At 39.6% G+C, this 13,948-nt stretch overlaps 1 protein-coding gene across 1 annotated transcript in view; it reads left to right on the top strand.

Moving 5' to 3' along the window:
- LOC121952349 (neurobeachin-like) overlaps positions 1–13,948 on the top strand; it is a 117,986-nt gene that overhangs the window by 99,928 nt on the left and 4,110 nt on the right. Inside the window, exons 40-56 of the mRNA XM_042498966.1 lie at positions 29–137; positions 951–1,117; positions 2,216–2,340; positions 2,427–2,576; positions 3,527–3,663; positions 3,829–3,946; positions 5,134–5,236; positions 5,342–5,457; positions 7,162–7,274; positions 7,675–7,815; positions 7,934–8,053; positions 8,584–8,736; positions 8,852–9,016; positions 9,430–9,519; positions 11,560–11,752; positions 13,223–13,294; positions 13,541–13,696. Of these exons, the coding sequence (XP_042354900.1) occupies positions 29–137; positions 951–1,117; positions 2,216–2,340; positions 2,427–2,576; positions 3,527–3,663; positions 3,829–3,946; positions 5,134–5,236; positions 5,342–5,457; positions 7,162–7,274; positions 7,675–7,815; positions 7,934–8,053; positions 8,584–8,736; positions 8,852–9,016; positions 9,430–9,519; positions 11,560–11,752; positions 13,223–13,294; positions 13,541–13,696 (2,228 nt within the window). The remainder of the gene's footprint in view (positions 1–28; positions 138–950; positions 1,118–2,215; positions 2,341–2,426; positions 2,577–3,526; positions 3,664–3,828; positions 3,947–5,133; positions 5,237–5,341; positions 5,458–7,161; positions 7,275–7,674; positions 7,816–7,933; positions 8,054–8,583; positions 8,737–8,851; positions 9,017–9,429; positions 9,520–11,559; positions 11,753–13,222; positions 13,295–13,540; positions 13,697–13,948) is intronic.

A 13,948-nucleotide genomic window follows, 5' to 3' on the forward strand; every position in this document is an offset into this window, starting at 1 on the left:
TGTGTCGCTCTCTTCACTCTTTCATCAGACTTCTGTGCCACGCCATGAAGGATCATATTGTGCGTGTTGCCAATGAAGCAGAGTTCATCCTGAACAGACAGAGGGCGGAAGACGTACACAAACATGCTGAATTTGAGGTGAATACACTGAGCGTCACTTTTGTTTAAAGTTTCAGTAGGTAGGGTTTATATAAAATAACTTTTTTCATATTTAATAAAACAATATTCTGACAGTAGTGCATAGAAACAGATAGCTTACAAAGAAGAAGCAGGTTTCTCTGGCTCCTGATGGCGTTTGCCAGAATTCACTGTGCCTGAATGAAAGCAAGTTCTCAGAGCCAGGAGGAGTCTCCAATGCAATCATTGCACATGCTCTCACTGATGTTATTTGTTTTATCATAAACTTTTTCTTTTTAGCTTGCTTTTTGTCATTGGTACTCTTCTGTTAACTTGTCTTTGCCATGTATAATGTTGTTAGCAGTGCAGTGTGTGCACAAGCAGTGATTTTCACTGCATTTAACACTCCGTCTGGCTCTGATTGGTTGTTTTTATTCAGGTGTGGTGGATTCCTGCAAATGCCATTAACAGCATTAGACTGAGCCAGAGGGACAGATGATCTGTCTCATGTACTACTGTCAGGATGTTGTGACAGTTTGAGCAAATATTACAAACATTTTCTTTTAAAAGTCACCTATTTAGCTTTAAAGCCATGTGAAGTGGTGTTCTGCTTCTATTTTTAATGATTGTCACCAACAAATTCCTTTTTTTTTGCACATACCTCCAATTAGTACATTTAAATTGGTTGTCTGTTCTCTTACATCAGTAAGTGTTTCAGGAGAACGTTCTGTACAGCAACTGTCTCCTCGTCAACACAATCTCCTCATCACTGACAGTAGCACTCTGTGGTTTCTTACTGTTTCTGTTCACTCTTTGCCTCCCACTCTCCTCCAGTCTAACTGTGCCCAGTACGCCGCAGACCGGAGAGAGGAGGAGAAAATGTGCGATCACCTCATCAGCGCCGCTAAGCACAGAGATCATGTGACCGCCAACCAGCTGAAACAAAAGATCCTCAACATCCTCACCAATAAGCACGGAGCGTGGGGGACAATGTCACAGAGGTGAGCGGGAGACGCGAGGAACTGCGTGTCAAATTATACCCTGGGACATTTTTAGATTGCTGTTCCACAGGATGTCATTTGACAGCAGACGTTACACCGGTTGAGTGCACATGGGGCGCTTCTTGCATATAATGAGATACTGGTATCAGTGTGTGTCGTGAGGCTATTATTTGCGTAAAAAAGTAGTATCATTTATATCATAAATTCACAAAGCCAGTGAAGTATCATCAGTGTCATACCACAGTCGGAAAAGCTTTTTCAAGTTTTCACATTCGTAATATGATCAGTGCTGAAATATAGACATTTCTAAAAGATGATATGGTTCGTGTACAGCAGGCTTCGTGAAACAATCAAGCCTTATTTAACGTAATTTATAGCACATCATCTTCAGCACACACAGACAGCTGAACCCTAACATCGCAGCTGCCTGGTAGCCGTGCAAGACTCATCTCCTTATTTAGCACACTCACATACGCACATTAAATCAATGATTGCTTGTTATCCAGATCTGCCTCCAGACTTTCGGAGGACATGTGATTTAATTTGAGGACATGTGACATGCAACATCTGAAGCCTGTCTTCCTCATGTCACTGTTGATTAAGTTAATTAGATGCCACAACGTGCATGCTGTTAATAAACACCTTTAGCGCTCAGATGAAAAATTAATTAAAGTTAAATTGCATCTGAAGTGGTCTGGCGTCTATTGTATTTTTAAAGTTTGTTCACATTAGCATAATGCTTATTGAAAATCCCAACAGTTGCATGACTGAACAATTTTTTTCATCTGTTTTCTTTGCTCTTGGGTACAGAACTCACTTTTATGTTTTTCCTCTCATCTTAAAGCCAGTTATTGGTGTTTGCAGAGTTGGAAATGTTTGTCAGACTCACCCCTCTGGTCAAATACTGCCCTTTATCCCAATAAAGAGGAACCTTTCGACGATAGAAATTAGTTTTGGAAGTTTCTCGTGTAAATGTCACCTGTAACTTCATCTCAAACTTTATTGTCCCTGAAGAAGAAAAAGTTCTAAAATGCGTACCTTGTTTCCCTCCCTCTACTGAAATTACTCATCTTTGTCCCTCCCCTTTTATGTGTGCAGTCAATTACATGACTTCTGGCGTCTAGACTACTGGGAGGATGACCTGAGGAGGAGACGAAGATTTGTGCGAAATGCCTCTGGATCCACTCATGCCGACGTGCCACTCAAAACTCTGGAGGATTACGGTGAGTAATGTGTGATGATGTCAACATGGTGTGTGCCTCTTGCATACACTCTGTCCTTACACACACTTCAAAACACACTTGAACAGGTTCAGAAGAGGACGAAGAGGGGCTTAAGTCGAAGAAGACTTTCCGCAGTCAATCAGTGGTCACCCAGAACCCAGAGGCAGAGTTAATGCTGGAGGGAGACGATGACGCCGTCAGCCTGCTGCAGGAAAAAGAGATTGATAACCTTGCAGGTAAGATGCACACTCCTAAACACACATACACAGACTTAATGCCACAGTAAGACTGAACAGTAAACTGTCTATGACTCTTGTTTTTAGTACGTTTCCGTCCAAGACTTTTTACCTCCAAAGGCAAGTTGGATATTTGAAAGTTTTGCAGCTGCACTAACCATCCGGCTGATTACCATGAAGATCAAATCATAATTCACTAAAAACTGATGCAAATCAGACCAAACGCCGAAATTAACCAAGTGGTTCCTCTCTGACTTACACGCCTGATGGGTTGCTTAACCCATTGAAACCTGAGCTTGATTTCCTCAAAAGATGGGAAGAAAGAAATGAACAATTTAACAAGAATTGGCCCAAAAATTGGAGAAACAATTAGTAGTTTACAAGTAAGTTATACGAAAATTAGTTTTCTGTAAATAGTATAAGTTTTCTTGAAAAAAAGGAAGAAAGGAAAGTAAAAAATAGAAAAACTGAGCAAATCACCTGAAAAAACCATGTATTTATTATGCATGCATTATTATATATATATATATATGTATTTATTTTCTTCTGTAAATGTATAATTATAAGAAATAATACTGGGGGATTTTCCCTAGTTTTTAGACAATATTTCAGGTAATCTTCATGTCATCTTTTACCTTTACAGGGTGTTTCTTGATAAGTTGCTTATTTCATTTTTTCCCCATGGTTTAAAAAAAAACCCAAAAAAACAATTTGCCGGACTTTCCGAGGTTTAAACGCTTGTGAAACGCAGCATGATGTCGATCCAGGTTTCAGTGGGTTAATAAGAAGGCAAAGTAGAAGAAGCAAATGAATATTAAATCGAACATGAAATAACTTAAATTCTCTGCTATGTGTGATGATTATGTATTAATGTTGTGTATCATGAGCTTGTCAGTACTATGAATGTCTAATGTAGTGATACCTGACTAATACGTTTGTCCTCCCGCCAGGCCCTGTTGTTCTGAGTACTCCAGCTCAGTTGGTAGCTCCAGTGGTGGTGGCTCGAGGCACTCTGTCCATCACTACTACTGAGATCTACTTTGAGGTGGATGAAGAGGATCCTACATTCAAGACGATTGACGCTAAAGTAAGGGCAAGCTGTCTTTCTTTTGGAGACGGAATAGATAACCATGACAACTGTTTTCATGTTTAGGCACTGTCTTTTACTCATTGATCCAAATCATTTGGGATCAATTTGTCCATTTTGTTCTTTTTTCTTTATTTTAAAATACTTTATGTCCAACTTCAACAGGTACTTGCCTACTCAGAGGGTCTGCATGGCAAATGGATGTTCAGTGAGATCCGAGCTGTGTTTTCCAGACGCTACTTGCTGCAAAATACTGGGCTAGAGGTCTTCATGGCCAACAGAAGTAAGTCTTTCAGATTTCTGACTACTTACATCAACATGCTCACATTAATTCATTTCTCAATATTGTATGCACCTGCTATAAAAAGTCTTTTACAAAATCTAAAGCACTGATTATTTATTTATATTAATTGATTATTTTCCATCAATATGGTCAACTCATCAAGTCTATAAATACATAAGGAGAGGCATGGCAGGTTGGCAACAATGGCACACATGCAAGCAGCGTATCTTTTATCCACTTAAAGGTGCAGTATGAAGGATTTAGTGGCATCTAGTGATGAGGTTGCAGATTGCAACCAACTAAATAACCTGGCGCTCACCTTCCCTTTCTAAGAACCCATGGTGGCCTTCGGGAAAGCCTCATTCCCACTGCACAAAAAACCCACCAACACCTGCTAGCATCTGGCTTTTTAATGCAATGGGAATGTGTATTATCAGCGTACACACCCAGGTTAAATGACTGCAGTAGACATGTATTTATCGACTCTGGCTCTGATGGAAACAAAACACCTGGGTGAACATGCTAATTTCAGTTCTTTAACCGGCAAAATGCAATGACAAGCCACCACTAATTACCATCCTTGTCCACCTAAGCAGCACTAAAATATTGTTTCAAAGTACTCTAAGAGATACATAAAGAGAAGTAACTACAGTAAAGTTTTCACAGACCTCTGCCCATACTGCTTTCTACTGTTTATCCCCTGCCTGTCTGTGACGTCAAACAGACACACCAAAATACCCCACAAACCCACACACAGAATACTCATCTGCTGAAGCGCCGTGTACACAGCTCTGCTCCACTGGCAATAGGAAAGCAGTCTATAGCCTATTTTTAGTGGTTTTTTCCATGTTGGAAAAACCTGCCTGCATGCACCAATTTTGGTGTGAAAGGGGTAAGAGAAACATGAAGGGATGTCTCTAGAGCCAGTGTTTGGTTTGCCATGCAACATGGCAGGCTGTGTGGAGGAGCTCATGTGTTGATAAAGAGGGCTCATTCTAAGCCAACGAAAACTTGACTCTTTGTTTCTGGTAATAATAAAATTATGACAACATAATTTAAAATATTATATTCTATGTCTGTCAATAGATGCCCCTAAATCCTACACACTGTGCCTTCAAAGTTCAAGTTGAGCACTTTTTTGGCACCAACATTAATTGACATGATGACTTGTCTCTTTGTCTCTCCAGCCTCTGTGATGTTTAACTTCCCTGACCAAGCCACAGTCAAAAGGGTGGTCTACAGTCTCCCACGGGTGGGGGTAGGAACGAGTTACGGCCTGCCACAGGCCAGGTGAGTGCAAGGTTCAATCAGCTGCTCCACCACTATTCTGAGAGAATAGATAGAAAAAAAATTTCAATGTGTGTGTGTGTGTGTGTGTGTGTGTGTGTGTCCCAGGCGGATTTCCTTGGCCACCCCTCGTCAGCTCTTTAAGTCGTCCAACATGACACAGCGCTGGCAGAGGAGAGAGATCTCCAACTTTGAGTACCTCATGTTCCTCAACACTATTGCAGGTAAAGTTCTGCTTAATCGGTTATTGTGGATCTTAGCTTCTAAGTAATAAATGGACAGGTAAGTCATTAAACCCACAACCCTGTGTAATGTTGCCTTCTTGGTCCTCAAACCAACAACTGAATATTTTGAGAGACTACATCCCGTTTCCATCATTTGCTCCCTTTCTTCTGTGTGGTGTTGACTTTGTCTGGCTTACTTTCTGTGAAAATGTTCCTAATGTGACCTTGTTTGGTTGCTCTGACAGTTCCTCTTGTGCTGTGTTGTTCAAAAATAACTCTAGAGACAAAAATTGCAGGCTCACCTCGTTTGTATTTCTCTCCATGTATAAAAAGATTTCATAGAGGAGACCAGATAAAGAACCTGGGAAATTTGAATAAGATGAACCATTGTCAGCTACAGTCTCAGCTCAGCTGCAGTTTACATAACAACAGTCATCAGTTTGACCTATAAATACATTTGCATACAAAATTAATATGAATAAAAGCAGCCATAATGACAATGTATGAATTCATTTAAGTAATGTATTGAAAACAATTACCACAGATGCACATTTGTTATTTAATTGGGTTTATAAGGGCTGGAAACAAATCAATGCATTTTGAAGTGCTTTACAAGCAATTCAATAAACGGATATTAAAAATAGTAAAATGTTGATAAAATTAAATAAATTGTGATGATCAACAATAAAATTTTGATAAAAACCAAAAAGGGTATAATAAATACTATGATACTATGATAATAAAATATGCATATGTGATAAAACCACAAACTAAAGAAACAGCACTCAAAAGACAGACTAAAAAGATGGGTTTTTAGTTAATGTTTACAAATATCAGTATTTTCAGGACGCCCAGTTGCTCACCTGGTAAAGCTGGCGCCCCATGTACAAAAGCTGTGTCCTTGCTGCAGCGGCTGAGGGTTCAGTTCCGGCCTTGGGCCTTTGCTGCATGTCATTGTCACTGTCCTGTCCAATAAAGGCAAAAAAGCCCCCCAAATATCATTGAAACAAATCAATATTTTCAGCTCATCGCAGATCCTTTGGAGCGTAACGGCTGATAACATCATCACCAAATGTTTCTGCTCTGCTTTGTGGAACAGCTAAATGCTCATAACTTGAGGATCAACAAGAGGTTGTCTTGTGCATGGCTAATGAGTGCCTTATAAACTATTATATCAGTTTAAATCAGTGAGAAAACTAAAAGGTAACCAGTGCAAAAACTTAAAAAATAAGTGTAATCTGTGATCTCCTCTTGGTCTTAATCAGCACATGTGCTGCAAAATTTTGAATAAATTGTAGCTGATTTATTTAAAGGCCCTTACATGTGCTGTTGCAGTTTGTCAACAGCTTGTGTTTTTATGCCTCTCAGTTGGAAGTCTTTTATCACACTAACATACAACCTTGGCCAGTGTGATTGTAATACCAGTCTGCCATTTAATCTTTGCTGGCATCAGGAAGTTAGTGTCATTAATTAAACGTTTGAGTCTTCATTATTGGGTGTGGAGGTTTTAAAACCTGAAAATTGGTAGCATCAGTTCTGTAAATCACTATTCTTTTACAGTTTATACATTTAAGCCTGTAATGTAAAGCTTATGTGACAATAAGCAGACCTATAATGAAGCATGTCATCATAGCATGGGACCTTCTTGTGACAAAACTATAAATGCGATTTTGATCCTCTCTCATCTATCTTTTGTCCCTGCAGGGAGGACCTACAATGATCTGAACCAGTATCCCATCTTCCCCTGGGTCCTGACCAACTACGATTCAGAGGAGCTCGATCTCACTCTACCCGGCAACTTCAGAGACCTCTCCAAGGTTAGACTGCTCTGACACACAACGCACATATGAAAAGCATGTGGAAGGAATGTGCTTTAAACCCAGATTAGGGGAAAATACAGGTTTAACAGAGCCACTCATGTACCAAGACTCAGCAGGAATCTCTTGGTGGTGCTTTTTCACCAATTAGAGTAAGAACAAAACAGAGCTACATCACATTACTGTGGAGGTAATTCATTGCATTCTCTTTTCCTGCAGAAGGTCAGAACTGGCACAAGCTTCTTAGCTTTATTGTCTGTTTTTGTCTTTATTGTCTAAGTTTTTACTGTTTTAAAGTATAATGTATGACCCACTTTCTGACAGGAAAAGAAGAGAAGTGCATATACTGTTTCTTGTGTAATTTAACTCAAGCCAGTTATTTGCCTCTGGTTTCTTCCAGCCAATCGGTGCACTGAATCCAAAGCGAGCAGCGTTTTATGCAGAACGCTACGAAACGTGGGACGACGACAGCACACCTCCTCACCACTATACTACCCTGTACTCCACTGCTCATTCAACACTGATGTGGATGCTCAGAATAGTAAGTACCTGCTGCACTTCACACACTTACAGACTTTAACCTTCAGCAGCCACTTGAGCTCACGGCAGGCACCTAAGGCTTCTGTTTTGAATGACTTTGTCCATTTGTGTGCCTGTAGGAGCCCTTTACAACATTTTTCCTCAACGCTAACGATAACAAGTTTGACCATCCGGAGAGGGCGTTCTCTGGCATCGGCTGCTCATGGAGGAACTGCCAGAGGGACACGGCTGATGTCAAGGTAACCATTTTCTGATTGGCTGAGGGAATGTCCTGCTGAAGCCACTATTTTTTTGTTAAACAAAAGAAATCGGTCTGAAATTGGTCAGCACTAAGACACACAACTGGTGTTTTTCATCTAAATAGGTTAAAGAAAATGAAAGAGTTTGAAAACATAAGGTTCCTTGTCATTACTATCAGTAATTGTACCGTTGCGACAGCCACACATTGTCAAACGCCCTTAATCACAACAAATTTCCTATTATCTATCAGTCATTAAAAAATATTTTTCCTTCAAACAAAGTAAGTTCTGTGTTGAGAGGAGTGAGTGAATGAGCAGAACATACTTTATATAACAGTCCAAACAGTTAAAAAATACCTAATGTTTTGATTTTATAGCTGGAAAACTGAAGGAATTGTATGTTCTTGAGGGAATGGCTAAAGTATTGGTGAAAATGCCAGAATGTAAATATAAATGGAATTTTTTTTTTAAAAAAGGGTATTCGGGGATTTCAGTTCTAATAAACAATATGTTTCTATCGTACCCATCAGGAGCTGATCCCAGAGTTCTACTATTTGCCTGAGATGTTTGTCAACAGTAATGAGTACGAGCTCGGAGTGCGTGATGATGGAGTTCCTGTGTGTGACGTGGAGCTTCCTGCCTGGGCCAAGAAACCAGAAGACTTTGTCCGCATTAACCGGATGGTGAGAAAAAGAAAAAAAAAGAAAAGTTTTCTGTCTTTCTTTCAATCCATTGGAGAGATACTGACAAATATTCTTCTGTCTTTCTTCCTCTCTCTGAACCTTTTACTGCGACCAGGCCCTGGAGAGCGAGTTTGTGTCATGCCAGCTTCACCAGTGGATTGATCTTATATTTGGTTACAAGCAGCGAGGGCCAGAGGCAGTCCGAGCTCTCAATGTGTTTAACTTCTTGTCCTACGAGGGAGCAGTCAACCTAGACAATGCAGATGCTGCACAGCGTGAGGTCCGTTTCTATGACAACACATCACTCTTTTTGACTCACAAATTGATTATCACAAGGCAGAAATCTCCCCCTCATGAGTTTCTAATGCTGCAATAGAGTGCTGTCTTCAATCGTATCAGAGCATCAGATTGATGTTATGCTTAAAGCCCTAAAATAGTTACTAAATGACTACTCCTCATGGCTGAGAAAATAGTTTATTTTAATAGTTCTCACTAAGGATGAATTAAGAGAACATCAATTACATTCAGGAAGCATACACAAAAGACAAACTGGCATATTTAGGAAAAGTAAAGCACAAGGGAAGGTACATGGGGAGAACATGTCTTTTCTCAGCTTGTTTTTAATGTTTCTCAAAAGTGTGTAGCCTTTCCCCTCCTCCCCTGTTTACCCCATCTTTGTCTCTCCCACTGCAGATGATTGAGTCCCAAATTCAGGCATGTGGTCAGATCCCCTCCCAACTGCTGATTGAGCCGCATCCACCTCGCTCCTCTGCCATGCACCTGGTGAGAACACCTCAACATCCTGAGCAAATCTTCCTTTACTTCAAGATTTCATAACAGTATTCACTGTATATGCTTACCAAAACACTCCCTCGAAATCTGTGAACCCACTGAAATACAAAACAGAACTTTTGTCAGGTCAACATTTATTATAATTTCATGTCACAAAGACTGTCTCATAGGGCTGTACATAAAATAAAACAAAAATAAACATCATCAAAATATGTAAGAATATAAAAGGTAAAATAAAATACATATTAAACATTGTCACAAAATGTTTTTCAAAAAAGCAATATAAAGTATGCGTGCCTAAACTGTACATGTATAGCTGGATACAGGTGAAAAAACATGCATACAAAAATCTTATACGTAACCATATACATACATAAAACTGTAGATATGCTGGATAAGTGTAGTTCAGTGCTTAGGGCAGACTAAATGAGGTTGAAGGCTAATATGAACACAAGTTTTGCATTGGCTTTTAAATGAGTCGAACAAATTAGCCTCTCAAATTGGATAGTAATAAGATTCTTGAAAAGAGGAGTCCGGTAAGAGAAAGCCCTGCCACTTATTGAAGGTTTGTTTATTAATGTACAAAGGGGCAAATTAGAAAAGAATTGGGCCAGGTACAGATACTTGTGGCACACCATAACTCACTTAGTTTAGTCTCGTGAACAGTTCTGTCAGATCTGTCAGTTAGATATGATTTAAACCAGGAGAGAGCAGTGTCAGTGTCAGTGGGACCATTAAGACTTAGTAGTCTGTCTATAGTGTGCTGTAATCAGTTGTGTCGAATGCTGCGCTGAGGTCTATGGGTACTAATATTAAAATACACATTCTTATTTTTGGTATGCTTCTTAAGTTTATGTTTTGAGAGCTTGTTATTGAGGAAATGTTCACTTTGAGAACAGTGGGTCAGTATTGTGGGGTTTACTATGCCTCCGCACTGGTCATAGCAGAGGCTGGAGGGATTATGTTTTCGGCTGGTCCATCCGTCCTGCATATTCTTGTGAATCCGATAATTCAAGAATGCCTTGAGGGAAATTCTTAAAATTTGACACAAACAGTCACTTAGACTCAACGATGAGCTGATTAGATTTTTGTGGTCAAAGGTCGAGGTCCCTCTGACCTCATCTGTGTCATTCTTGTATCTTGTTCTTGTCCCAAGAAAACCATAAGGGATTTTTTTCTAATTTGGCACAAATATTTGTGTGGACTCAGTAATGAGCTGATTAGATTTTGGCACTCAGAGATCAAGGTCACTGTTAGCTTGCATCCGTCTGATTTTCATGAACACAAAATATAAAGATGGCCTTGAGGAGTTGTCCCAAATTTGGCACAAAAGTCCACTTGGACCCAATAATGAACTGATTAGAATCTGGTAGTCAAAAGTGAAAGGTCAATGTCAGTGAACTCAACTTGGCCTATAACCTAAGAACCTTGGGTGTCATTGAAACTGTGCTGATTGTATAGATCTCCTGTGCTGCTGGGGTAAGATGTGTGTGAAACATCCATGTTTTCACAGACAGGGATGTAAACTGTAAGTGTAACTTGACTTGAGCCACATACAAAAATGTGGCTGTACATCTAGTTTTTTCTTTTTTCCACTCATTTTATCCCTACATACCAATGTGAGATTTTGTTACATACAAGTGTATGTAATGGTGTATTTTCCAAGCAAGTTCTGTCCTGGTTTCAGCCTCTCTGTCCTCCCTGATACACAGCAAAACGAGACCTCAGTGTCCCCACATCAGCGCCATTCATGTCAACCCAAACCTGTCAGTCCTAAACCCCGACCAACCAACCAGTGCCTCCACCTCCTCTCCTAGACCTAGAGCCACCCTCAGTGTGTGTACCTGCTCTGACCCTGTGCTCCCACTAATATACCTTTTCCCTTCCCTCCCTCTGTCCCATCTGTTCTGTCTCTCCCTCTACCCTCATCTCCATTTTCCCCTCCCCCCCTCTCTCCCCTGACCTTCCCTTCCTGCTCTGCCCTCCTATTCTTCTCTGTCCCTCTTGCTCTCTCTCTGTCTGTCTCACCAGTGTTTCCTTCCCCAGAGCCCACTGATGTTTAAGGATCAGATGCAGCAGGATGTCATCATGGTGCTCAAGTTCCCCTCCAACTCTCCCGTCACTCACGTCGCAGCCAACACGCTCCCCCACCTCAGCATACCAGCAGCCGTCACCGTCACATGTAGCCGGCTGTTTGCCGTCAACCGCTGGCACAACACAGTCGGTGAGTGTAAAACATAATCATCTACATATAGAAATGAAATCTAAACACCCTAACTTATGCATATTTTTATTTTTTTTAAAAGTTATATAACTTTGAAAAATGGAGCATCCAAAGTCATCTTAACAGTATACATTGTTGTTATTTTAGCTATTTTCAGCAAGTTTCTGGAACTATATTATTGCATTCCCTTGATAATACAGATACATGTTAAGTTTATAGTAGGGGTGACATTATTAGATAATTAAGCTACAGTTGCTAACTTACATAAAACAACTCTTTTTTCATATTTGCCGAAACTGTCATTACATCCACACAGCAGTACATGAGTCAGTCTCCAAAAAAATCACAGTCCTCCTCCTCCTCGTAGTGCTTCTGATGGCATTTGCTAGAGTCTACCACAGCTGTTGGAAAACAACCAATCAGAATTGAGGAATCTCTAACACAGCTGTCAATCATGTCAAACACTGCTCGTGAACTATGGTCAAACTGTCTAACGCAGCAGCACTGATTAAATATGAATCAAGCTTCAATCACAGCATTGCCTATTTCTTATTTCAGATGTTTTCAGAAACATATTTTAGCGTACTGTTTAGCTGTAAAATGTGAAAGTTTGTGACCCAGCAGCCATGTTGGAAAAAGTGGAGCCAAAATGAAGCAGTGCCCACCAGTTAGAACAAACTTTATTATTTTACAGCTAAACAGTACACTTAAATATAATATAAGAAAATATATTATAAAAGTTTTAATCAATAAAATAAATAACAGAAAATTAATTCACAAATATTTGATGTTACTTAATTAGTTGTTTAGGTCAGTTATTAAAAAACATGCTGCCAGCCTTTCAAATGTGGAGATTTGCTGCTTTTCTCCTTACTAATGGAATAACTTTTCTTCTTTTAGATGAGTGGCCAGACAAATACATTTTAAAAGCATCACTTTTGTAATGTAATTGGCATTTTTCATCATTTTCTAACATTTTACAGACGATAAGATTAAAGAATTATTCAAACATGTTCATATATTTCACATAATGAAAATGTTATCAGTAGCTATGCAATCAAGACAAACTTATGAACGATTCCTGAAGATGCTTAAAAACTCAATGGAATTTTAGTTCATTTCGGTGGTAGTTCTGTTAGTGTTTACTCATTTTGTTCACATGTTGTCACAGAAATATTTGTCAATTAAATCCCCAATTAACCTTTAATGACCTCATTAGCACAGCAGGGTAGGTTAATGAATCGTGGTAATGTAATTATGGAGTGCCATAAGGCAGCTAGAGTGACTTTTGTTATTGAGGCTTTTATTTTTTAACATAAGCATGCATCAGAGCTTTTATCAGAGAGCAGTTAACCAGGGGATTATATGAGAGGGTGTTTAGCTTTTATCCTTCACTGTTTTATGATGTGTGCATGTGCGGGGGGTGTGTATGTGTAACTGTCTGTGACGTTTGACCTTTATATCCTTCAGGCCTCCGTGGAGCTCCAGGATACTCCCTAGAGCAGGCTCATCATCTACCCATTGAGATGGACCCTCTCATAGGTCAGTGCACAGAAGTCTACACAGAAGATTTAATTGGTTTAACGTAATGACTTTATTAGGGACACAAGTACTGAAGTCAATATATCACACTCATGATTTATGCACATATATTGCTGAGACACAGGCTGCAAAACTAACCAGAGTGGTGAAAGATCAGGAAAGGTTAGAGGTCGTTTGATAAATTGTGAACCAAATTGCATTCTGATGCCCTCATTAACCTGTTGACGTCTTTGTGCTCCCACGTAGCTAACAACTCAGGCGTGAACAAGCGTCAGATCACTGACCTTGTGGACCAGAGCATCCAAATCAACACACACTGTTTTGTGGTTACTGCCGACAACCGCTACATCCTGGTCTGCGGCTTCTGGGACAAGAGCTTCCGTGTTTACTCCACTGAAACGGGTAGGTTTTGTATTATTTATGAGACATTTTGAGTACAGTAGAAATTTACTCTGAGCTAGCAGTTTATTTTTGTTGTTGTTGTTTTTTAATAGTGATACTGTCAGAGGTCCTAGTTTGAATTTGGATTATGGGGACTTATGCATTTGCAATTATATTTAGATTTGTGTTTGGGTTTAATATTATTATTATTATTATTATTATAGTTACAAAGTGCTGTACAATAAAAAAAACATATAGAGAATAAAATAAACT

The sequence above is a fragment of the Plectropomus leopardus genome, chromosome 13 (assembly GCF_008729295.1).
Source record: "Plectropomus leopardus isolate mb chromosome 13, YSFRI_Pleo_2.0, whole genome shotgun sequence".
In the NCBI taxonomy this organism is placed as follows: domain Eukaryota; kingdom Metazoa; phylum Chordata; class Actinopteri; order Perciformes; family Serranidae; genus Plectropomus; species Plectropomus leopardus.